The sequence below is a fragment of the Littorina saxatilis genome, linkage group LG14 (genome assembly GCF_037325665.1).
Source record: "Littorina saxatilis isolate snail1 linkage group LG14, US_GU_Lsax_2.0, whole genome shotgun sequence".
In the NCBI taxonomy this organism is placed as follows: Eukaryota; Metazoa; Mollusca; class Gastropoda; order Littorinimorpha; family Littorinidae; genus Littorina; species Littorina saxatilis.
This window is the reverse complement of record NC_090258.1, coordinates 35,460,268-35,487,609: the sequence shown is the minus strand read 5'-3', so window position 1 is coordinate 35,487,609 and position 27,342 is coordinate 35,460,268. Positions and strand designations below refer to the sequence as shown.

The 27,342-nt window shown below is 41.8% G+C and overlaps 1 protein-coding gene and 1 long non-coding RNA gene across 4 annotated transcripts in view; both read left to right on the top strand.

Moving 5' to 3' along the window:
- Positions 1–27,342, top strand: part of LOC138947652 (uncharacterized) — a 185,347-nt gene that overhangs the window by 64,936 nt on the left and 93,069 nt on the right. Inside the window, exon 22 of the mRNA XM_070319175.1 lies at positions 22,662–22,825. Within this exon, the coding sequence (XP_070175276.1) occupies positions 22,662–22,825 (164 nt within the window). The remainder of the gene's footprint in view (positions 1–22,661; positions 22,826–27,342) is intronic.
- LOC138947650 (uncharacterized) lies at positions 1,994–18,359 on the top strand. 3 transcript variants are annotated; one of them, XR_011449743.1, is made up of 8 exons: positions 1,994–2,091; positions 2,999–3,114; positions 5,153–5,253; positions 8,469–8,571; positions 12,917–13,040; positions 13,839–13,950; positions 15,059–15,172; positions 15,702–18,359. It is a non-coding gene; the product is annotated as an uncharacterized lncRNA (long non-coding RNA). The 3 variants fall into 3 exon arrangements; XR_011449742.1 differs by having other exon boundaries at positions 1,995–2,091; positions 2,963–3,114; XR_011449744.1 differs by having other exon boundaries at positions 1,995–2,091; positions 2,963–3,114; positions 5,153–5,278.

Below are 27,342 nucleotides of genomic sequence, written 5' to 3'. Positions count from 1 at the left end.
GGGAGAAATCGTTGGTCATAAAGTCTTGCAGGACCCAAACATACTTCTGCACGCTTTCTTTTCTTTTCACATTCAGTTGCTTCGCAAAAATGAAGTGTCATTGGTTTTCTCAACTTGTCAAGTCAGTCAAAACAACCGCAGAACACGGAACTGGGAAATGACACTGATTGAAATACAAAAGATTTCCGATGACGAAAGTATAAATGACGTCATCTGGTCACACCTATCTCGAGAACTTAAGCGTCGCTCAGAACCAGCGCCCTTCCATTAGACAGAGAGACAGACAGACACAGATCGAGACAGGCAGAGACAGTAAACAGAGAAAGCCCTTGTAATGGAAGGGCGCTGGTTCTGAGCGATGCTTAGTTCTTGAGATAGGTGTGACCACATGACGTCATTTATACTTTCGTCATCGAAGATCTTTCGTATTTCAATCAGTGTCATTTCCCAGTTCTGTGTTCTGCGGTCGTTTTGACTGACTTGAGAAGTTGAGAAAACCAATGACATTTTATTTTTGCGAAGCAACTGAATATGACAAGAAAAAAAGCGTACAGAAGTATGTTTGGGTCCTGCAAGACTTTATGACCAACGATTTCTCCCTCGGAAGAAAATGAAGATGTCTGCTTTTCGTCTGCTTTGAAGGTAGGGAGATTTTACAGCGCACATGGTAAATTGCAAGTCGTAATTTACAAGAATGTTGTTATTCTTCTTTCTTCGAAGTACCGTAGATTTGTTCTTGGCCATATTTTCGAGCTGTGCATTGTTATATTATGGGAAAAACACGTTTGAACGCAAATTCGCAAAGAAATTTTGATCATTTGCTCCGGAACTGCAACATCCTTTTGCCAAAACAAAAAATCCTGGCTCAATATGCGGGAACAAGCTGGTGGTGTCATATTTTTTAAATGGGTTTGGAAGCACTGCTCATAATTTACATAGCACTCCGGCCCTGTTCTTTTTTTCGTCACACCATAAACCGTTATTTGTTTTGGGCGACGCAGCAGTCCGGCTCTTGGTACAAAGATCACAGCCGCAATGGCGTGATGACAGTCACTGATAACTTGAGTGCACGTGTACCCATCAGGAGGGGGGGTAGTTTTGGTCAGGAGTGGAGTACATGCAAAGATGCCAACATGAAACTGCACTGTGCTCTTTATTCTTGTCTGTTGGACGTAAACAACAGAAACCACAGTCGATGAAGGTCCTGAGCGAAAGAGAGTGAAAAACCGGCCACAGTTATCAGCATCGTGTGTCTGTGTGTAACCTCTTTCATTGACAAGATACTCTTGTTTCCCCTCAGCCTTGACCAGTGAGTCGGTTGCCTAATCTGTGAACCCTTCAGTTGTCTTGATTTGTCAAAAGTTACGACACAGTCAACTGGTTTTGCTCTGAGTGAACAGTGCAGCTGGCCTCTCTGGCCACAGCCCCAAACAGTACATGGCTGGAGGGAATGAGAGAGAGGGAGGGGGGGTTGAGGGGTAGCTGCCCAGCTGAAAAAGTACCACACGATGTACTATAGTAAACTATAGTAAACTATAGTAAATGTACCCTGTACTATAGTAAACTGCAGTAAATGTACCATGTACTATAGTATGTACCATATTGTACTATAGTACAAAGTACTTTGTACTATAGTACTGTGAAGTAAATGTACCATGTACTATAGTACTGTGTGGTACACTAGAGTACTTTGTACTTTGTACTATAGTACCGAGAGTACCCTGGTGAAGTACAAGTACCACAGCTGAAGTAAAAGTACTACGCTTACTGTAGTACTTTCAGGAGACTGCCGGTACTTTATTCAAAAAGTACTACGTATCATTGCGCGAAGGACATGCACTATTCATTTTGCAAACGTGCATGTAACATGAATACATCTGCAGAATAATACTGTTTTTCTATTTATGATTTATTCAATTTCATTTTTTAGTCCTTTTGGAAACTTTTCCAAGAATGAATGTCAAGCACTTCATTTCTGCTCACACAGTAAAATGCGGTAAACAGACAACTGTGAGTTACTGTCAGCCATTTTGTTTTTTAAAGTCTGAGAGCGCGCTGTTCAACTCATGTTTGTTTGTTCACACTTGCAAGGTAAGTGAGACAGTATATATATAATTTTTGTGTCCATGTTATAACAAAAGCCCATTTCCTAATGTGAGTGCTACCTGGGATCAAACATTTGTGGGCATGTTGTAGAGAAACGTCTTGTCATTTTTGTTCATAGTTACGTTAGATCTACTCCATTTTTTCTTGTGATATTTTTAGTTAATGCAACATGCATTCATTATTTTCTGTTTGAATTGCTGCTAGAAAGTCCGACAAAATGGATAGCAAAATTATGATTGAAGAGTTGTATTTAAAACACAGTCAGAGGAGTACGGGTTGATTAGATTGTATCAACATCTTTATTTTTCTCTAGCCGAAAATGCCATTCCTTGCATTTAGATCTGTGAACAAACGGGAGGTCACAACAAACGGTTGAGGATGAAATCAGGAAATCACAAAGTGTACATGTATCATGTGGTCGAATCTCGATCTTCCCAGAGTGGTAAGCAAGATGTGCAGTTTGGTTTTGTTTGAACACACTGTTGACTGATTTACAGCTTTGGTTTTACTTTGAAGTGTTCACCTCTAAGAGTAATACCTAATATACTGGACTCGCAACGAAATATATAAACAAATGACAATGGACAACGTTTCGACCTAAAGGTCTTCAACAGGTTAAAAAAATGAAAACAACAATACAAATAACAAAACGACTTATCAGAGAAGATGGCGATGCGCTGTGAAGCATCGCCATCTTCTCTGATAAGTCGTTTTGTTATAAATGTATTGTTGTTTTCATTTTTTTTACCTGTTGAAGACCTTTAGGTCGAAACGTTGTCCATTGTCATTTGTTTATATATTTCGTTGCGAGTCCAGTATATTAGGTATTACTCTTAGTTTATTATCTCGCTTGCAGTCACTCCCTGTTTACTCCGTGTTCACCTCTGTTCAGCCACCCGGTTCTCGCCCAGAGTTAGATCTACGTCCAGTCAACAGATAAGAAGTGAATCACAGTGGACGCAGAACCATTCAATTGAAGTTGGCAGAATAATTTCTCAACCCTAGCTGGTAAGTTCTATGTAAGTTTATGTGATCATAGATTGTACACATGTATGTTAACTACTTCGGGGTCTCCACTCAATGATAATGTATGAAGTATGCGCGCGTGCGTGTGTGTGTGTGTGCGGCGTGTGTGTGTGTCCCTAGTATACTATGTGTTTGTGCCTGTCTATGTCCCTGAGAGAGTTGATGAACGGGGAAACGGACGATGGGAGTCATTGTGTATAGATCTACCGACATCATTTTCTCTTCACAGTTTCATCTTCTACTGCTACACTTTCAGTAGATTCTACTGCTGCGCTATCAGTAGACGATTTCTGATTGCATTTGGTCTTTGCAGCTTCCCAACAGAATACCACAGAGCACGTTGGAGTGAAAGCTACTACGTCAAGTTCATGAATATCAACTACAGTAGCTATAAAAATCATTTTTTCCGTTTCTTTGTGAAATGGGGGCGCCATATGTCCATTAATTGCATATTGAGCATTATATGCATAGAAGGCATTCTATGTTCTTAGAAACATTATATGCGCATAGAATGCATTGTGTGCATAGAATGCATTCTGTGTCAATCGTAAATTTGTATCTGAACAAAGAATTTATTTGTATAACATGAAATATTATTCTATAAATGCTATAGAATGTAGTTCTATACATTGGATTCAATTCTATACTTACAGGATTTGAATCTTTGTTACAGAGTAAGATTTCATATATTTGAATTTGATTCTTTGTTTAAAAAAAAAAGTAGTTGAATTTAATTCTATTGCAATAGAATTAAATTATATCTGTAAAATGCATTCTATGGTGATCACAGAATGAATTGCGGCGCGGCACATAGAATGCATTTTGCACAAAGAATAATGTACACATGGAATACATTGTGAACATTTCATATTATTGTGTACACAAAGAATCAAATTCTGTGATAACTGATATATCAGTATTATCACAAACTAATCAATTCTGTAACATAGAAATGAATTTTATAACAGGGAATTTTGTTCTATAACATAGAATTCTTTCAATGTAAAGAATGTCATTCCCTGTTATATAATTCAATTCGACGTAGAGAATAAACATTTATGTTATACAAATGAATTGTTGGTTCACATACAAAATGCATAATACTAAAGAATACATTCTATGCACATAGAAAGCATTCTATGCAAAGAATGCTTTCTGTGGGCAGATAATGCATTCTAGATCTATGCACAAAGAAAGCTATTTTATGCGTATAGAATGCATTCTCTATGCATAGAACACATTACATGCATAGAATGCACAATATAGAATTAATAAGGCCTAAAAAAAATAGGTGTGGTTACGGTAACCCGACCTACCCTATTTTTAGGGGCCGACCCTATAACTTTTTATTACATTTGTCAAAAAAAGAAAAAAAAAAGAAAAAAAAAACGAATCCAGAAAACGCAATGAAAGCGAAAGCGCCCGAGTCGCACACTTATTTCCCTGTCAAGTAGGTTTAATTTGTACACATTAGAAAAAAAAGTTTAAAAAAAAAAAAGTGATTGCCTACCTTCCTACCCTATTTTTTGGGGCTAGGTTACCGTAACCACACCTATTTTTTTTTTTGGCCTAAACGCATGGTGCCCCGTACTCAGTTGCTTTTCCTAATACATAAAACAGTGTCACTAAGAAATTAACAAGGAGAAAAAGAAAGAAAACGGTCATATTTCCTTTTGTGTTATCTTTTGGTGCATGGGTTCATGGGGGGTTCAAATCCTGTAACCGACAGGTTCACAGTGTACCGCGACATTGCTTCGACCACCACATGATGCTTACATACGATTGCATTGGCGTGCTCTCTCTCTCTCTCTCTCTCTCTCTCTCTCTCTCTCTCTCTCTCTCTCTCTCTCTCTCTCTCTCTCTCTCTCTCTCTCTCTCTCTCTCTCTCTCTCTCTCTCTCTCTTCTAAATCATTTCACAATGCTGTGTACAGTTACTGTGTGTGTGTGTGTGTGTGTGTGTGTGTATCACAATATAATGGCTTGACAGCTGTTCAGGTTGCCTGTTTAATTTCTGCGCAGATTCTACACACACCCCACAGCCGGCACCTCGATGAGGACTGACGATGGACTTGTGATGGCTTTATGCCCTGCTGCACGAAGAACATCATAGTTCAATAATGGTTGGGTGGTTGTTTTCTCAGAAAGGTTTCAATTGATACACTCCCCCTTTTTTATATTTAGTCAAGTTTTGACTAAATATTTTAACATCGAGGGGGAATCGAAACGAGGGTCGTGGTGTATGTGCGTGTGTGTGTCTGTGTGTCTGTGTGTCTGTGTGTGTGTGTGTGTGTGTGTAGAGCGATTCAGACTAAACTACTGGACCGATCTTTATGAAATTTGACATGAGAGTTCCTGGGTATGAAATCCCCGAACGTTTTTTTCATTTTTTTGATAAATGTCTTTGATGACGTCATATCCGGCTTTTCGTGAAAGTTGAGGCGGCACTGTCACGCCCTCATTTTTCAACCAAATTGGTTGAAATTTTGGTCAAGTAATCTTCGACGAAGCCCGGGGTTCGGTATTGCATTTCAGCTTGGTGGCTTAAAAATTAATTAATGACTTTGGTCATTAAAAATCTGAAAATTGTAAAAAAAATTAAAAATTTATAAAACGATCCAAATTTACGTTTATCTTATTCTCCATCATTTGCTGATTCCAAAAACATATAAATATGTTATATTCGGATTAAAAACAAGCTCTGAAAATTAAATATATAAAAATTATTATCAAAATTTTTTTTTCGAAATCAATTTAAAAACACTTTCATCTTATTCCTTGTCGGTTCCTGATTCCAAAAATATATAGATATGATATGTTTGGATTAAAAACACGCTCAGAAAGTTAAAACGAAGAGAGGTACAGGAAAGCGTGCTATGCAGCATAGCGTAACCACTACCCCGCTCGCGCGCTCTTCTTGTCAATTTCACTGCCTATGCCGTGAGCGGTGGACCACGAGTATACGGTCTTGCTGCGTTGCATTGCGTTCAGTTTCATTCTGTGAGTTCGACAGCTACTTGACTAAATATTGTATTTTCGCCTTACGCGACTTGTTCTTCTTTTTCTTTGTGTTTCTCTCCCTATCGTTTTGTATCCTTAGCGGATTATGACATTATTCGGTTATTCTGCAGAAAAACAAATGCCGCTGCAGAAGAAAATTGTTTTTCTGCAGCAACTTTGAATAATGTCATCATCCGCTGAAGCATTGTTTTTTTCTGCTAAGGATTTGTTTTGTCTTTCATATCGTATGTCACTAGCATCATAGTTGCATATTTTACATTTGGGAACTTTCAAAACTGATCCGGCGAAAGTATACGAAATTTGCGTGTGGAGTTCCTGGCCCGATCTAAAAAGAACGAAAATTTTATATTTGAAATAAAAGTATAGTTTGGAGGGGGAAAAAAGGTAACAAAATAAATTGATAAAGGCTGTATGCATGGTCAGTTTTACTTGCTTACCAATAGCCATATCATCTCACTTTAAACATACGAATCCTGGGACTGTCTGTTACATGTTTTCACACACACAAAATTCATAGGGAGAAAAATGAAGGGGAGGGGGGGGGGGGGGGGGGGGGGGGGGGGGGGGATAACAGTGAGGATGTACTGATCGCGTGGCCGATAAAAGGTCAGAGTAGAGTAACGCCCCATTGCCTCGCGCGCGGCTTCAGTAGCTGGCAGAAAGCACACCACCTACTCGCCGTGTACCAATAAAAGTTGTTATATTTAGTCAAGTTTTGACTAAATATTTTAACATCGAGGGGGGAATCGAAACGAGGGTCGTGGTGTATGTGCGTGCGTGTGTGCGTGTGTGTGTGTAGAGCGATTCAGACTAAACTACTGGACCGATCTTTATGAAATTTGACATGAGAGTTCCTGGGTATGAAATCCCCGAACGTTTTTTTTCATTTTTTTGATAAATGTCTTTGATGACGTCATATCCGGCTTTTCGTGAAAGTTGAGGCGGCACTGTCACGCCCTCATTTTTCAACCAAATTGGTTGAAATTTTGGTCAAGTAATCTTCGACGAAGCCCGGACTTCGGTATTGCATTTCAGCTTGGTGGCTTAAAAATTAATTAATGACTTTGGTCATTAAAAATCTGAAAATTGTAAAAAAAATTTTTTTTTATAAAACGATCCAAATTTACGTTTATCTTATTCTCCATCATTTGCTGATTCCAAAAACATATAAATATGTTATATTCGGATTAAAAACAAGCTCTGAAAATTAAATATATAAAAATTATTATCAAAATTAAATTGTCCAAATCAATTTAAAAACACTTTCATCTTATTCCTTGTCGGTTCCTGATTCCAAAAACATATAGATATGATATGTTTGGATTAAAAACACGCTCAGAAAGTTAAAACAAAGAGAGGTACAGAAAAGCGTGCTATCCTTCTTAGCGCAACTACTACCCCGCTCTTCTTGTCAATTTCACTGCCTATGCCGTGAGCGGTGGACTACGAGTATACGGTCTTGCTGCGTTGCATTGCGTTCAGTTTCATTCTGTGAGTTCGACAGCTACTTGACTAAATATTGCATTTTCGCCTTACGCGACTTGTTTCATTTTTTTGCATCAAGCTGAACCAAGCGACCCTAATGTAATCATAGCAGAAGACATGTGATCGAAAATGTGTCATGTGACTTAGCAGCTGACAAGTCTGTCAAGAAAAGAAGCGTTCGTTGCGATTCGTAATGGCGACATTCGAGCGAAGTTCCTATTGAGCAGTTTTTCTTCTTTCATAATAATGGCTTTACTGGTTACAAGAGAGCACCGAGTCATTGCAGTATGTATATATATCTTGATCAAGTTGATGTCTTTTGTGCAGTACGCTTTATTTAGTTGTTGCTGGTCTGCGTTTGTGTTTTCCACAGGCACATGATCATCTTGATCTTGTGTCAGTTTGCATGCGCAGCCCGCTAAACACACCGCAAACCCCCCCTCCCTGTACGTTGGTCCAAGCGAAGTTCAGTTGTATGATTTACTCTTTGATTTGATTTGTTCTGCTGCATTAGCATTGCTTCGACAACGTAACCGTTCGCAGCTGTTGTTGTTTGTTGTTGCTGCTGTGTATGCAGATATGCAGCCTGGCTGTTGGAACTGTTCTTTCTCAAAGGTGTTTTGGCAGTTTTTCTATAGGAATTCGTTTTTGTTAAGTTTGTTGTATACGTACAGATTTCTAACTGTGTGCAGTTTTGATTAACAGTTATATTTGATATAATTACTACTTTAAAACACTCTTTTAGTTTAGATTTTTAATCTTTATTCTATTGTAGAAAGAGACTGAGGAGGAGGAAGAAGATCATTACCTTAGTTTGATTGTTATTTTGCAGGTTGTGAAACTGCAAAACAAGTAGGAATGATTGGGAGACTTCCAAGGGTGTAAAGCAAATGTCATGGAACAATTTGCACTCTTCTGTTTGACAGTGAACATGTGTGAGTATTTCAGTTTTCACTCTCTTGTAAATCACTTGAGAGACCAATATAATATTTTACACGGGAAAGGATAATCCTTCCAGGAAATATACCAACCTCAACGACCTGGCTGCTCTTTTTATGTGTAAAATGTTTAAAAAAAATATGAGATAATTTTGCATTCTGACACAGGTGTAACAAAAACCAATTGTGCACAGAAAGGAGCCTGGTTCAATTACAGCAGCACATACGTACAATTGTAGGATGCAGTATAACTTCTTCTGCGTTCGTGGGCTGAAACTCCCATGTACACTCGTGTTTTTTGCACGAGTGGAATTTTACGTGTATGACCGTTTTTACCCCGCCATTAAGGCAGTCATACGCCGCTTTCGGAGGAAGCATGCTGGATATTTTCGTGTTTCTATAACCCACCGAACTCTGACATGGATTACAGGATCTTTTCCGTGCGCACTTGGTCTTGTGCTTGCGTGTACACACGAAGGGGGATAAGCCACTAGCAGGTCTGCACATAAGTTTACCTGGGAGATCGGAAAAATCTCCACACTTAACCCACCAGGCGGCCGCGACCAGGATTCGAACCCTCGACCTTCCGATTAAGAGGCCGACATCTTACCACCACGCCACAGCGCCCGTCAGTATAACAATTATCATGTAACAGGTTCAGCAGATGTTTTGTGATTTACGAGAGTGTTTAAAGAAAGGGAAGGACAGTCGATCTTCAACAAGTTTGAACTACATTTGGCCTACGATTTGATCTGCGATCAGCTCCTGATTGGATCGCGGGAATAAATCTCACGATTGAATCGCCCGTGTGACACCAACTTAAGTTTTCTTGCAGATCTGTGGTTTGTAATTCATGTAGTGAAAGCAACTAGTGTCAGTGCAGGGATGTTGCTACAAATTCATACCAAAAGGACAAATGTCCTAGATATATATTCAGCATCAATAGGACATTTGACCGCTTTCAGAAATTTCAATAGGACGTCAGGATTTTTTCATTTTCAAGAATGACACTCGCCGTGTTTCCCCCTGTTTTTGACCCTAATGTAGCACAGGATGCCGTTGAATAGTCAAATGTGTTCAGCTTTTGTTGAACTTTGGCAGGCTTTAGATTTTTTTTGGTGGCATAACTCAGTGCGCTTCGTCAAAATGTCTCGAACTGAAAGCAAAAGCAGAAGCAAGACTTAGTCAGTTGGAGTTGTCTCCCATACTCCTAACTTTAATGTGCTGCAGACGGGTGTCACCCAAACGCAAGATCCGCACTGCACAACTTCAGTGCACCTGTATGCGAGAGTGCTTGGTCGCTTTGGTCGCTTTTTGAAAATGTGTATCTTGAAAGGAACATTAACGAATATCGCGCTGTCCGAAGGAATTGATTTCTTATCGGACAATGCCAGCGCTTAGTTCAAAACCGTAGGACATCTGACCGCCATGCGGCTATGTGAATCGGACATTTGAGCCTCTAAATCGGTCTATGTCCGATGTCCGACGCCTAACGACATCCCTGCAGTGGAAGATTTGTCCAGTCTTTTCGGCCAATGAAGCACCATACATTTTATGCCGACAGAAGTCTTTTTGGGACAACATGATGATTGACTTCATTTATGTGCCAAAAGGCAAAGATATCGACAAGAATGAATGCTTTTGACATTAAATGAAACATTTATAGACAGTTTCCAACTCACCAGAGCTGCCAAAGAGCCTTCACTTGTGCAAAATGATGATTGTAATCAGACGGGTATCAGAAACAATCTCTTGGTAACCTGCACATCTCCCTCCATGGCGACGTGACAGCGCGCATTTGTTTGTTTATCGCGTAACAACACAGTTCAACTTTGTGTATAAAATATCATCAATGTGTGGCGTGTAATCTCCGAATCAGTGCGTTCCCAGGGTAATTCAGTGTGAGTTGAGGTAGCCTGCGCATCATGTGTGACGGCATGAACAAATTTGATAGCAATATTTTATACGGGAAGTAAATTTAATTGATTCTGGCTCAGTCTTATAGATTTTGAATGCAGTGTTTTGGTCGTGTATATGCTTTTCTACTTTGAAGCTCATTTGGAGCGTTACGCTGATCAAAGTTAGGTACTCAAAGTGTGACATCAGTCCTATGCAGGTTATGCCTTGAAACACACTCGCATTTCACAAAGACACTAATAAATGGCAACATTTCTGTTTTATTAGATAATATTTAAACAATAAGAACATAGATACGATTGTTATTAACAACATAAAACGTGAGGTAAGTCGGCAAAGACACTCCTAGTGTTCTTTTCCATTTTGGGTCGCCACATTTGCTACCATTTTCACAATAAATTTTAATATTACCATATGAGTTGTTCTTTGCTACTGGTCACAAGTGGGGGTCAGCTCACACGGACGCATTTTTCAATACATTCTAGGGGAGAAACTGGTCACAAAGCACCCAGTACATGACAGAGAGATAGGAGAATCGGCACAATCAAGAAAATACCAAATTCATTCAATAAATATGGAAATATTAAGATTTACTGTGAAAATGCTAGCAAAAATGGCGTCCAAAAACGGGAACGCACACTTGGTGCGTCTTTGAAGACTTACCTCCCGTTCTGTGTTGTTGATAATAGTCGTGTTTGTGCTGTTTTTGTTTAAATAGTATCTTATAAAACGGATGCAGTCCTAGAAATGTTGCAAATTATTGTTGTCTTTGTGAAATGTGAGAGTGTTCTGAGGCGTAATCTGCATACGGCTGATGTCCCACATAGGGTACCCCACTTCGATCAGCGTTTCACTCCAAATGTGCTTCATAGTAGAAAAGCAGATACACTTCCAAAACACTGCATAACAGATCTACAAGACTGAACCAGAATCATTGAAATTTACTTCCTGTATAAAATATTGCAATTAAATTTGCTCACGCGGTCCCACATGCAACGCAGGTTACCTTCGCCTTCGATTCAAAGTAACTCCACGCTAACTGAATTACCATCGAAACGCGGATAATGAACTGATTCGGAGATTACACGCCACACATTTATGATATTTTACACACAATTTTCAACTGTGTTGTTTCGCGATAAACAGCCATAAACAAACAAATGTGGCGCCGTCACGTCGCTTCCGAAGGAGAAACGCAGCTGGTTACCAAGAGATTGTTTCCGATACATGTACCTGTCGGATTAAAATCATTGTTTTTCACGAATGAAGGCTCTTTGGCATATCTGGTGAGTTGGAAACTGTCTATGAATGTTTCATTTAATGTCAAATGCGTACATTCTTGTCGATATTGTTACCTTTGGGCTCATAAATGAAGTCAATGGTCGTGTTTTCCAAAAGTGACTTTTGTCAGCATAGAACTTACTGTGCTTTGATCATTGACTGAGAAGAATCTTCCGATGACACTAGTTCATTTCACTACGCGACTGCAGATCTGCAAGGAAACTTATGGCAGGGGAAATAAGCTTAACTGAAGACGAATAAGCGAAGTAACTGTTCTTCAACGGATTGCTCTCACTGATCTAAATATTTAGATCTTGTCGTCTGCTAGTAAGTAGTCTTCGGTCGTCTGAAAGTCACATCTATTTCGACTGTGTGCATCGATCCGTGTAGTGAAATGTTGATCTGTCATGATTTGGCAACATAACTTCGCTACATGTGCTTCGAGTGTATCTCCCCGTTAACCATTTGAAAACGTCTTTTAACAAGACCATGTTTCGACAGCCCAGACGGGGAGGATCCTCGATAGCTCACAGGGTATATAATGTTTTCCGCTGTTTTTTTAAAGAATCCTTTCAAATTTACTATTCCAAAAGTAGATCTACCTTATGACACGACTCGAGTGGCAAAGAACATTCTCTGCAATTCCTGTCTCAGTCCGTGCAGCCGTTTCGGGTCCTATCGTCATCATACAAACATACACACAGACACACAAGAACCAGCTTTAAAAGTTAGATTATTTAAGAACCATGTGAACCAGTGATTTTTTCTTATGTACATCAGATACTTCTGCTTCTGCAGTATTTCTGCTTTCTGAAAAGCTATATTTCAAAAACAAAACTAAAGATTTGAATTTTGACCACTTTTCCCCCTTTCTGTCAGTAGTACTGAAGAACAACTCGCATGTATTGAATGATCGTAGTATTTTCTTTGATTGTGGTGATTTTACTATCTCTCTTTTATGTACTGGGTGCTTTGTGACCAGTTTCTCCCCTGGACTGTATTGAAATATGTGCATGTTTGTGTGAGCAGCATGACCCCCACTTGTCACCAGTAGCAAAGAACAACCTCATTATTATGCAATAGCAGATATTTTGTACAAATATTTGCTCTTCTTTTTAATAGATTTACTTTAAATATTTTTCAGAGTTCTAAATGGTTGGCTACACTGTAGCAGTGACTGTTGGGTGAAGGATCAACTTCAGCTCATTTTCTGACCTCATGGATGATCAACATGTATGCAGATTCTGCTGATCGCCTGAGCTTCCTGGGTGTGTACATATTTGTATCTATATTATTAAAAGGCCCACTTTGATCGCCTGAAAGTTTGTATGACACATGCAGTTCCTATACCCTCCAAGGATTGTTTAAACTAGAACGCAATACTAACTCTGGTTTAAGTTTAAGCCATGAAGCTCAAACTGCTTTCTTTCGCTTATGCCTCTTTGCTGATTTGTTTGCATTTTGGCATAAATTTAGACACATTTACGGCAAATCAGTAAGCTAAAATCCAGAAGAATCTGTCAAGAATCGCCTTAGCGAAAAGCATGCAAGTGCTTTACATAGGGCCACATTCAGAGACTGTAGAGTACACAGAGACCATTCATACTTCTTTGCGCCAAGGTAGGACTGGCTATGGTTTTATCACGGCTTTGTCAACATACTGTCATTTCTGTCCGGCCAACAGTGCTGCAAAGATTCATTGGATTGAAAAATGTGTCCGTTATCGTTTGTGAAATTTTTGAAGACCTGGAAAAAAGCCCCAGAACAGATTATATAATAATTGATTTTAAATTTTCGTTTTAAATCAGTGTCTTTTCACAAACTAGCCTTTGTTATTTTGAATGCATAGTTCAGTCTTAGAGTGAGAGAATGTGTGAGGCATAAATTGCTTTTGACAACAACAAAAGTTCCCGTTGAATCGAGAAGCTCCCCCAAAATCATTTTTATTACACATGCCTATTATAAGCCAGCATAGTGCAAGCAGATTTATTTGTGCATGTGCTTGTATGTACAAAGACAGATCATTTGTACAAGTGTTGGCTCTTCATTTTTAATTATTTTTTCAGGATCCTTAGTTGGGGGTTCCACGGTATCTGTGACTTTTGGGCAACATATCGAGTTCTGGTGGTTTTTTGACCTAATGGATCAACATGTGTGCAGACCTGCTGAGTACTTGAGGTAAATTGGTGCAATTAGATATATTGTTCTGCCTACCTGAGAGATACCACCCATGTGATAAATGAACCATCTCTTCACAGGCGTGTCTATCATGTAAATGAGGTTGGTTTAAACAACATGCCTGACAGGGATGTCATTTTCCTCTGCTTATGCAAAATCTCCGAGACAAACTTCATTCTCATGGCAAGCCCAAAAGTGTTGCAAGAATGACTTAGCATCTGTGACTTTGTAATCATGAGCAGTGGAATATGAGGTCCCTGCCAGACTAGCTAAATTGACATGACCTCAATGATATTCCCACATGTGGGTGTATGGTTTAGTTATTACATGGGTTATCTCTCCGGTACATAGGATGAAAACAGAATACTACATGGCTTGCTGTGTGGCACCAGATTTACACTTATTGCTTTTCAAATGTTGAAATATTCACTTTTACTTTTGTAAACCTGGTAACACACAGTAGGCCATGTAGTGTTCTCTATTTGTATCATTGAAACGCTTCTGTCCGTCAATCACACTTTAAATTGCCTTACATTTTGGATGACATATATGCCACCCCTTTGGTATTCCTCTAATAGTTTTAGCTAAATAGAAAACTTAGTTTCAGCTAATCGCTATGGAGTATTCTTTCTTTCTTTATTTGGTGTTTAACGTCGTTTTCAACCATTCAAGGTTATATCGCGACGGGGAAAGGGGGGAGATGGGATAGGGGAAAGGGGGGAGATGGGATAGAGCCACTTGTTAATTGTTTCTTGTTCACAAAAGCACTAATCAAAAAATTGCTCCAGGGGCTTGCAACGTAGTACAATATATGACCTTACTGGGAGATTGCAAGTTTCCAGTACAAAGGACTTAACATTTCTTAAAAATTGCTTGACTAAAATCTTTACAAACATGGACTATATTCTTTACAAGAAACACTTAACAAGGGTAAAAGGAGAAACAGAACCGTTAGTCGCCTCTTACAACATGCTGGCAAGCATCGGGTAAATTGTTTCTCGTCCCAACCAATATGGGACTCCCCCTAACCCGCGGGGGGTGCTATGGAGTATGCAAACACTTGAATTATATGCGATGAAACACTCAAGCTGCTTTCTCTTGCTTATAGCTGAGAGCAGCACTGCAGCAGTGACTGTCGGGTGGAGGATCCAGTTCTGCCTGTTTCCGACATAATGGATCAACGTACATGAGTGCAGACCTGCTGAGCACCTTATCTTCTTGGGTGTGTATAGATGTATATACATTTATTGTATTAATAAATTGTCACACACACACACAGATATACTGATAAACACATTCACGCCTGCACACATGCAAGCACAAACACACGCACCAGCACGTTTCAAACGCCCACCACCACCACCGTCTCAGTCGGTGCAGCTGTTTCGGAGCCCTTAGTTTTATAAGTTAGATATGCACTGAAAGCCACAACACTTTTAAGTTAGCTTTCATTATCATTCTCTTAACTCATTGTCTCCCAGGTACGGATATATCCGTACCCACTCATATGGCTCAATCTGACCTGGTACAGATATATTTGTACACACAGTCACTTCCTGTAATGTCGATCTAACGCCTGCATTCCAGCACGGTTCCTACACAGTTACCACAATTCTGAGTGACCTGCTGCAGCACAGCTGGTCTCGGCTAAAGATAACTTGGTCAACATAGGTGGGGTAGAAAGTGTTAAAGTATGGCCCTATTTGCTTCAGTTAGCATGCTTTCTCATAGTCATACTGCTGTCATTGCAGGTTCCATTCCATGCTCCGGTGTGGGTGTCATATGCAAGAGAGCCTCCTGTTGACTTCCCGGCAGATATGTGCATGCTGAAGGACCTTGATACCACTTACAGACGTCAAAGCAGATACCATTAGAGAACAACCAGAACTGTTCAGCGGGTGCCATCGGCGAACATGAATACAAGTTACAGAACAGGAAAGCATATGTCACTGGCTAAGGGAACCGGACATCAGCTACTATAAACTTAATCAGATGCCTGTAGCAAATAATCTGGACACCAATCACAAATCAAACAGATGTGGAGGACAGAGAACATTGCATTTGATTATTGCCATATATGATTGTAACCCTGTTTGGAAAAAAGGGACATAAGCCACACTATATACTTTCTGGTTGCATGCTGAATACTCTCCATTGAACATTCAGTGAGTTTTGACTCACCTGGGCCAGAATGTATGTGTCGAGGATAGAGAACTGATAAGTCTCTTATCCCGGGGTTAGTTCAAAAACAACATGGCGGCGGTCGCACTTCAAGTGCTAAGAAACCGTGTTTTCACACACAGGAATAACCTGTTTGATGTATATGAACTGTTAAAAACTTTTCGGTTTTGCCGCGCTGATTTGTGTGACCACTGCCGGTGTTAAAAACGAATTTGAACTTCAAGTCGAAATGGCGATCCACCCAGCCCCTCCCTTTCCCTCCAACTTACTTCACTTGAATCCTAGAACAAATGTCCTTGTTGGACCGCATTTTGCCTTACCTAATGTGAATTTGCACAAGAAAACAACAACGCGAAGAAAACAATGGCACGAGAACAAGACCGGAACCCAGTTCAAAAAAACATTTCGTCACGCTTTTCATGACGTCAACGTCTACATTGATCATTTAGAACAGAGCGACGTCACCTTTCGAACGCGGATTCCTGAATTTAGAACAACCTTGACATTCTATCATGCGCAGAGATTCGGAAATCCCCATGCCAAAAATAGATTGAGGGGAATGCTTGGGTTAGTTATCTTTTCTGTAGTCTCGACTCATGCATTGCGCTAAAGTATCGATGATATCCTGGGGATAGATAGACCGAGCTAAGCTTTTATCCCGGGTTAAGATAGACCTGGACACATACATTCCGGCCCTGGTGACTAATCAGGCTGACTTACAATGGGTAGACAGAATTGAACATTGTTGTTTGCTTGGATGGTTTTCAAGGTAGAATTTACAAAGTTAACACACTGCTATGGTTTGATCAATTTCAAACATGACCACATGTGGCATTTTTTCAAAACCACATTTTTGACAAATATCGAGGATGTGTTGCAAAAGCATGTGTTCATATTTTTGAGTCACTTGAGAAAAAGTGACTCTATGTAATCGGTCAGTGTTAGTCTGTCCGGCCGGCCGTCCGGCCGGCCGGCCGTAGACACCACCTTAACGTTGGACTTTTCTCGGAAACTATCAAAGCGATCGGGCTCATATTTTGTTTAGTCGTGACCTCCAATGACCTCTACACTTTAACGATGGTTTCGTTGACCTTTGACCTTTTTCAAGGTCACAGGTCAGCGTCAAAGGAAAAATTAGACATTTTATATCTTTGACAAAGTTCATCGGATGTGATTGAAACTTTGTAGGATTATTCTTTACATCAAAGTATTTACATCTGTAGCCTTTTACGAACGTTATCAGAAAAACAAGGGAGATAACTAGCCTTTTCTGTTCGGCAACACACAACTTAACGTTGGGCTTTTCTCGGAAACTATAAAAGTGACCGGGCTCAAATTTTATGTGAACGTGACTCATTGTGTTGTGAATAGCAATTTCTTCCTGTCCATCTGATGCCTCATATAATATTCAGAACTGCGAAAGTGACTCGATCGAGCGTTTGCTCTTCTTGTTCTGAAATGTTTTTAAAGCTAGATCTTTGATACTTCACAGGCTATTGAAGTTGGATGACCTCTAGATGTGACCCATGTCAAGTTGACCCTCATAAACTTTTAAGTTCACAGAGGGGTTGAGTTCTTTAAAAAAAATAAATAATAACAGAGAAATAGTATTATTTTCAATGTGTTTGAAGCAAGATCTTTGTAACTAAATAACTTTTTCTATGTAAAGTCACACACATACAGGGTTGGATGACATCAAGTCAGCTTGATATATTGCATTAATCAATTTCAAGGTCAATAATAGTGACAATTATTGTCTCACTTGATTGTTCAGAGTTAGGTTCTTGTCACGTCCAGATGCAGGTTACAGGTTTTTTTCATGTACTGATGTTATCATGTAGGCATGGTCACTTTCAAAGCTAATCATAGAAATTAACTTGGCTGAAGGGGAGATAATTTTGATAAAATATGTGTTGTGCTAAAGATGAATTCCCACAAAGAAGAGTGCTATAATAATTAAATCTCTTTTGTGCATTTTATTGTTACTTGTTCTGGTTAACAGGGTTATAACAAAATTGAATTAAAACTGTCTCTGCTTTGGGACATTTACCAAAAATCAACAGCTTGGTACGTAACTCACTGTGCAAGATAGACACCTTTTTTAAAATTATTATTTAATTGACAAATTGTGTCTTTTACATGTGAGTGGATATTTAGAAATGTTGTTACATAATTTTGATTATTAATGCTCGGCCGAAAAATTAAAATAAACATGTGATGAACCTTTACTTTCTTGCCAAATGTGACAGAGTGACTGCAGCCACTGGCCTGATCATGCACGCACACATTCAATTCACACAAAACAATTGATTCAGCAAAAATTAGGGTCACAATTACGTCCCGTTAAATTTGGAAGGTTATGGTACTTTTACAAGAAAGTACTGCAGTATACTATAGTAAACTATAGTAAAAGTACTATAGTACAAATTTTACAGCTACGAAAATACCACGCTGTACTATAGTAAACTATAGTAAAAGTACTATAGTACAAATGTACCGCGGCGAAAATACCACGCTGTACTGTAGTAAACTATAGTAAAAGTACTATAGTACAATTGTACTGCTACGAAAATACCACGCTGTACTGCAGTTTACTATAGTAAACTGCAGTAAACTGTGGTACATGTACTGTAGTAAACTATAGTTTACTATAGTAAACTATAGTACAGTGTGGTACAAAAGCGTGCAAAATCCTATAGTACATTTAATTGTACTACAGTTTACTATAGTATACTATAGTACATTTACCACAAAGTACTATAGTACACAGTAATGTACTATACTATAGTACTATTTGTACTATAGTATACTATAGTACTTGTACTATAGTAAACTGTAGTTTACCATAGTACAATTCAATGTACCATAGTACTTGTACTATAGTAAACTATAGTATACTGTAGTACAATTCAATGTACCATAGTACTTTTACTGTAGTAAACTATAGTATTTCATAGTACTTTTACTATAGTATACTATAGTACAAAGTGTGGTACTTTTTTACTTGGGTGTATAAACTCTGTGGGGTGTCCGGTGTCACTGCATGTCAGCAGGAAGAGCATTGGAGAGAAATAGAGAGGTGTACTCTTCCACACAATTTCCAAGCATCAGTTGTCACGCTTGGGGTATCAGGGAGAGTGGGAGCTGTGTTATGTACAGTGTATTTCCGACTGAAGAGTGAAAAGTCACTGCCATGCCACATGATCGGCATGCAGTCAATAAAGCCAGACAAGAAGAAAATAAATTTTATGATTATGACATGCAGCTCTATCTGCTGCTATTTATTCAAACTGGTTTTCAAGCTTATTCTTGCAAAGCATCTGCACACGCTCCTCTGTGCTGTGTTTGTGTGGCTGCTTTCGTATGTCAGTGCATGGTGAGTGTGTTCACTGCCTTGAGGATTTATTTTATCTCTTCTTTTCAACACTTTTCATACAAATCATTTTTACAGAACGTTTAAAGAAGTAGGAGTTTATTGTTATTGTTTAGTAGCCACAAGAAGTGATTAGCATAGACTCAATCCTGTTGTTTGTGTGTCTCTGTGTGAGTGTATGGGGGAGGGGGTGGTGTGGTCACCCCTCCCGTGACCGGACACCTACAATGTACGGACAGTTTTGCTATGGCCCAAGGGTGTCCGTTCATGAGAGGGACTGCTGTAAAACGATATATTCTTTTTGTCAGAAAATGATAAGGAATAGATGAAGGCTACTAGGGGCCCGATAGCTCAGTTGGTAAAGCACTGGACTTGTGATCCAAGGGTCACGGGTTTGAATCCGGGCCGGTGTCATGAACTGAAAACTCTGCCTGAACAAAGGAGAATCGGAATATGCGGCTTCCGCTATGAGGAAGGAGTGGTGTCAGCGACAGGTTCGTCTGCACCACCACCTTCAGCTGTTGGAGATTTCCGCTCAACACAGGGAGAAACACAAACTTTTAAGTTTCGTGAATCTCCCTCAGTGGCTTTTGAAATGTCTAAGATTCTGGCTAAACATGCCCGTCAAGGGTATGTGCCTTTGGATACAGTGCCTCTCTTAGCAGCGCACGGTCCGGCACCAGAGTCGGCCCAGCCGTGGCTGGCATCCGCACAGCCCGTCTCTTATGTTGGGCATGCTGCCAGCCGGAAGTTCATGTTGAACGTTCTTCCACACAATCTCATAGACACCTTCTCTCTACCACGCGCGCAGCTTCCGGTGACACCGGAGTTAGCGACGCTCAGAGAAGATGGCTATAGTAAGGACAGACCTGTTCATTATACAGAGTCCTCTCTTTTAGCATTGGAAGAAACAGGGAGATTCAACCTGGAGTTAGCGTCTCTTTCGGAAACACTTCTCATTGCGGTCAATGCGCAAGCGCTAACATGGGGACGTTAGTCAGGTCGTGAACAAACTAACCCTAACCCTAGCCCTAACCCGTACCCTAATCCTAACCCAAATCCTAACCCTAACCCATGATTCGTTAGGTCAAAGGGTCGCATGTTTTAAGTCCAAGATTGGCGCATGCGCATTGACCGCAATCAGAAGGATTGTTCAGCAGAGGTTTCAGTTTGTGACACCGGGACGGACACGGGTCAACTTTATGTGTCGCCACTGTGGCATGTAAAAGACCTCGGTCATTCTACCATAAGTGCAGGTGGCTGATTACACCTAAACACGTAGACACCTGGGTAGCGCATCTCTGTTTCTGCTAGCTTTCCACTGGGAGGAAGCAACCCAAATTTTCCAGCGATGGGACAATAAAGTAATGAAAATGAATGATGAATGAATGAAAGATAATAGATGATTTTCGTACACCTGTACCGCAGTCACTTTTTCACGACATCCAGAGCACACCTCGGACGGTCTGTATCCCATAATCGGGACGATCAACCAACTTATGTGTATTCCATGCAGCCCGCGCACAATATGATACCCTTTTCCTTCAATATAACAGCGCTCACGAGTTCATCGGAGTTCAGAATTTGTTTTCAAAAGGATTGCTAACATATGTATCACAACATGTTTTGATGAGGTCACGTGGGTTTGGCTTGAGGTCACATGAGTTTATGAAAACACACATGCTTAGCGAACACTTCCCGAATGATCAGCAAGCCATTCGTTGCGATTCGTGGCTCCGATGATTTTATTTTCAAAAGAAAATGGTATCATATCTAGCGCACGCGGCATAGCATACACATCACAGTCAGTCGCTCGTCCCGACTGCAGGAAAGAGCCGATCGGAAGTGTGGGACAAATTCGGGATGTAGTGAAAATCTGACTGCGATACAGGGGCTCCTACTCCTCCAGACCGCCAAAAAGCCTGACAGGTATTTCCGGAAAACTTCTATTGTATGAGTCTTGCTCCAAAAATAAAGAAAGTCGCTATTTAACAGTTTTCTTCATTTGTAAGCACATTTTCAACCAAACACAAAAACAAAAAAATATTTTCAAACTCGGGAGGTCATCAGGAATACAATGACAAACTTTTGTTATTTAAGTTGATTTTTTAAAAAATAATTTTGAATGAAATTTCATAAAAGAATTTGTAAGACACTAAACTGAAATGCAATCCCATAGTCTGGACTGGGAGGTTGTTCAAGAAAATTGATGAAAAACTCAGGCCGTGTCAGTGCTGCCTCAACTTTTGCAAACGAGCAAATAAATAAATAAAAATTCGAGAATTTATATCGCGCACATATCTCACCACAAGGCGACTCAAGGCGCACAGTACGAAATATGAGAGAGCCCTGAAATGCAGCCGCTCGGCGCAGAAGGAACAGCACTCTATATTTCGGGGGAAGCATGCTGGGTATTTTCGTGTTTTTATAACCCACCGAACTCTGACATGGATTACAGGATCTTTTTCGTGCGCACTTGGTCTTGTGCTTGCGTGTACACACGAAGGGGGTTAAGTCACTAGCAGGTCTGCACATAAGTTGACCTGGGAGATCGGAAAAATCTCCACTTTTAACCAACCAGGCGGCAGCGACCGGGATTCGAACACACGACCTTCCGATTAGGAGGCCGACGTCTTACCACCACGCCACTGCGCCCGTCATCATTAGATAGCAAACGATACAAGCAAATGCCCTCAAAACTGTGCACATCAATTTTCATAAAAATCCGTGGTCAGTTAGACCAGTCAGAGTGTCAGAGTCCTGATTCTTCAGTATTGTACTTTTGTGACAGAACCAGAATTCAAACATTCCCCTGATGTCATTATTTGAAAACTAAAATGGGTCGAGAAGTATGTTGTTGCCAAGCCCGGTGAAATTTCTTTTGAGGACAATGACAGACAATTCAGGTGTTATACTGTAGATGCTGTTTGGAGTTTCAGGGTAGGTCGAGCAGTATAGGAAGAGACTTTAACATCCGGTATAGGGGTGTTCTTCCATATGAAAGGGGCAGCGTAGAAAAAAACGCAATCTTTATACACTTGGTTGCTGACTATAATAATACATTTGATGAGCCTACATGCACAATTAGTCAGTTCCATGAGGTGTAAATGCTTTGCCATTTAAGTTATTTCCACGACCTTGATCTGTGCATTTTCAGGTTTTATGCTGTGGATGCAGCGAACGTGCAGTCTCCTACCCGTGACGTCACGCTGATTGCATGTAGCAACTGCAGTAACCATGGGTCATGCAACTTCAGCAGGACAAACACCAATATCACAGGATTTCTTGTTGCTGCATGTGACTGTATGCCTTCATGGACTGGTAATGTTCTTGTGTTCTCTGGTTTGTCACACTCATTCTCATGCCTTTATTTCATTGGCTACTTTGTACAGTCTAGCGTAAGACTGCATGGGGTAATGTGAACCTGTGATATAAAATGCCTTTGAGTCCTTTATCAAAGTTGAATGAACCTCCCATAAAGAAACAGTGAAAGAGACTGAAAGGATATGACAAACTGCTTACTTCATTGCAGTGTTTCTTTGTGTCTTCCTTGTGTTCATGATTCATGTGTTACAAGGGATAGTGTTTCCTTGTGTCTCCCTTGTGTTCACGATTCATGTGTTACAGGGGATAGTGTTTCCTTGTGTCTCCCTTGTGTTCACGATTCATGTGTTACAGGGGATAGTGTTTCCTTGTGTCTCCCTTGTGTTCACGATTCATGTGTTACAGGGGATAGTGTTTCCTTGTGTCTCCCTTGTGTTCATGATTAAATTACATATCTTATCCCAATTCACATATAGCAATTTACTTCAGTTTAATGCTAGAACGCTGAACTACGCTCCACCCTGGTAAGGGGGGAAGTAACCCTAAAAATAGAACGGCCTTGACGGTCACATGACAACGCCAGGTCAAGGCTACCTCCCAACATGCACTGCGCATGCATGCTCTCGCCGCCATGTTTTACTCATTCCTACTTTCAGCGACGACGTCTGCGGACGTGTTTTGGATTACGCTCGAGCTATTGTTAGCCCACTGCTTCTTGGCAGTACCTACCCTGGCACACGTCTGTATCTTAGCTTTCGCTGAGATTTGGTGAGATTTTTCCAGTTTGTTCTCGTATTATTGCTTTCGTTTGCCACGAGTTAGCCTTTGTTTACTTTTTCTTCAAGACTAACGCCAGTATGGCGGACAGTGGGAAGAAAAAGCCTAGCTCTAGACAGGCAGCGACTACAGAGTCCCCGTCTAGGAAAGCGGCAAAGGAAGGCCAAGGGTGCTAAACCTACAGTTACTGTTTTCGAGCCAATTTCTCAGAATACATTCACGGTAGAAATTGAAGACCCTATAAGAGTCCGGTAATGCCGGCGCTGAAACAAGATTGTAAGGCAGCGCCGGTTAAGTCTAGCAAAGCGGCAGAGAAAGAAGATTTGTCAGCAATGTTTGCAGTGTTTAGCGAACAAATGAGATGTATGTTTTCGTCAGAATTGCGTTCGGCGAACGCGCATTTGCTCTCCCTCCAGGCAGGAGCGGAAGAAGCTCGCTCACAGTCGAGAGTTAAGGCAACTCCGTCAGCTACTGTTACGTCTGCCGATGTGCACGGTGTACAACCTTCCGGTGAAGACGGAAATTGGTCCTCTCACCATGCATCCAGTTCCGGTTTCGACAGCTTCCTTAAAGGTACTGTGACTGTCCCAAAGGGAAAAACGCACGGGCGTTCCCTACTTCCGCCCGGCGCCGGGCAGAAAGCCGTGATAAGGCAGGAGGCCTGCAAGGGGCTTGCACTTGGATCGGGAGACACGCGAGTGCCGGTTTGCTCTATGGACGCAATATCGGTACAGCGGTCCACACTTCCGCCACGGGTGCAGGAAGCCGTCACAAGACAGGAGATCTGCAAGGGTTACGACCAGCAGGGGCCTGTGCTTAGAACGGGAGACACGCAAGTGCCGGTTTGCTCTATGGACGCAACATCGGCACAGCGGTCCACACTTCCGCCCGGGGGACAGGAAGTATTCTCAAGAGAGGATGCTAGCAGAGGACATGCCTCTCAAGCTCCCTCACTTCCGGCTGACACCGCCTATAACAATACTAGTCAATGTGGCGGTGAGTTTCCGGTCGGCACTTCCGTGCTAGAAGGAGAATCGGAATATGCGGCTTCCGTTATGAGGAAGGAGTGGTGTCAGCTGTTGGAGATTTCCGCTCAACACAGGGAGAAACACAAACTTTTAAGTTTCGTGAATCTCCCTCAGTGGCTTTTGAAATGTCTAAGATTCTGGCTAAGCATGCCCGTCAAGGGTATGTGCCTTTGGATACAGTGCCTCTCTTAGCAGCGCACGGTCCGGCACCAGAGTCGGCCCAGCCGTGGCTGGCATCCGCACAGCCCGTCTCTTATGTTGGGCATGCTGCCAGCCGGAAGTTCATGTTGAACGTTCTTCCACACAATCTCAAAGACACCTTCTCTCTACCACGCGCGCAGCTTCCGGTGACACCGGAGTTAGCGACGCTCGGAGAAGATGGCTATAGTAAGGACAGACCTGTTCATCATACAGAGTCCTCTCTTTTAGCATTGGAAGAAACAGGGAGATTCAACCTGGAGTTAGCGTCTCTTTCGGAAACACTTCTCAGGTCTCTCTCCCGTTCCATCACCACGTCCCTCGATCCGTTTGAGTTTCGGCAGGACGCGAGTGAAAAGGATGTAACGACGCTGCTCGCTACTTTGGCCAAGGTTTCAGCCGAGCAAATGCGCCTTGCTGCACATCTTTATGCTCATGCAGGCACACGCGCAGGTCAGAGTTTCTCTCTGGTTCTCGTATCCAGGATAAAGCCACGATTGAGGCTCTCAAGTTATCCCCTTTCACGGAGGGTTCCTTTCTGAGACAGCCGTCGCTTGACGCGCTCCACAAGCAAACCCGAGACAATCGGGATTTAGCTATAGCCAAGATAGCGCAACACAGCTTTCCTAAGCCTCAGAGCAAGAGCTACGGACCGCCTAAACCTTCCGCCTCATCGGCGAATAGGGGCAGGTCAGCGCAAACCAGCTCTTCTTCACGAGGACGGGGAAGAGGCGCACCTTACCCTAAGAAGAAGCCGTCTTTCGGCAATTCAAGGGGGTCGGGACGCAAAGCACACCCCAATGATGCGTCCCCACTAGCCCATGCAACCACCACGCCTTTGGTGGCAGGCGGCTCGTCTCGGGTCCTTACACACTGGTTACTAAAGGTAAACAGTCAGTGGATAGTGGCTATAGTGCGTTCGGGGTTCAGGCTACTCTGGAAGGAGGGAAAGGCTCCCTTAACCAGAGCGCCACCGCTGTTCAAGTTTCCCGTCAAAATGGAAGCAAAGACAGCGATACAAGCAGAAATCTTGTCTCTGATACAGAAGGAGGCGATAGACGAAGTAACGGATCACAACTCCCCAGGTTTCTATGGGAGAATTTTCGTGGTACCGAAGGCTTCATGGGGCTGGCGCCCAGTTTTAGACTTGTCTCCTCTGAACAGATATCTGAGGCAAATCAAGTTCACAATGGAGACACCAGCGTCAGTCAGAGACGCACTCACGCCAGGAGACTGGGTGACGTCGATAGATCTGACAGACGCATACTTTCACATCCTCATTCACCCATCAGACCGGAAATGGCTGAGATTTTGGTGGGGAGAGAAACTGTTCCAATTCAGGGCCCTTCCCTTCGGCCTATCTCTTGCTCCTTGGATTTTCACAATGGTGGTACGTCAGCTTTGCGCCCTAGTCAGGCAGCAGGGCGTACGACTCAGAGCATACCTCGACGACTGGCTTATCCTTCATCAGGATCGAGCAGCGTGCAGCGCCCATACTCGGCTTGTTCTTTGTCAAGCCGGCGAGTTGGGTTTCTCGGTAAACCAAACCAAATCAGAACTTACGCCATCCCAGACCTTCACGTACCTGGGAATGAGGTTCGATACGGTAGATGGGTCAGTCCGCCCCTCACAGAGGAGGATAGACAAACTGCAAAATCTAGTGAAATCTTTAGCGTCACAGAAGCAAGCTCCGGTCAAGGTGCTGGCGCATGGCTTCAGTGCTCGGTCAAATGGAATCCATGGCCACACTAATTGTCCCTTTGGGGAGAGTGCACAAGAGGCCGTTTCAGGCAGCTTTGAAAACTTTTGGAACCCCTCCTCCCAGGGATGGCAGGTCTCGGTTCAGTTAGAAAGCTGATTTCAGCAGACCACAGAGCAGTGGCTAAAGTCATGGATCTCACAGGGAGTCCTCATCACTCCCCCTCCCCCAGAGGAGGATTTGTTCACAGACGCCTCCCTATCAGGCTGGGGTGCTCATCTCTCTCACCACACAGCCTCAGGCACGTGGACAACAGGTCAAGCCCTCTCACACATCAATGTGCTCGAGTTAGAGGCTGTAGCCCACGGTCTCCAGAGCTTTCTATCGCTGGCGGCAGGCAAACATGTTCGTCTTCATACAGACAATACAACAGTTGCAGCCTACATAAACAGGCAGGGCGGTTCTCGCTCTCACACACTTTCACTCAAAGCATGCTAAATTCTGAAGTGGTGTTACCAGCATCAGATCATGTTATCAGCAAAACATCTGCCGGAAAAACTGAATGTTTTGGCAGACTCACTCAGTCAATACTCAAAAGTACTCCACACAGAGTGGACGATCACCCATCACTCTCTCCAGCGGCTATGAGTGCAGGCGGACAAACCGATAGTCGATCTTTTCGCAACCCGGTTCTCAAGGAGACTATCCCCGTTTCCGAACCCGGAAGCCTGGAAAGTGAATGCACTGGAAGTCGACTGGACAGGACTCACGGCTTACGCTTTCCCACCATTCCAACTTCTTGGAAAAGTGCC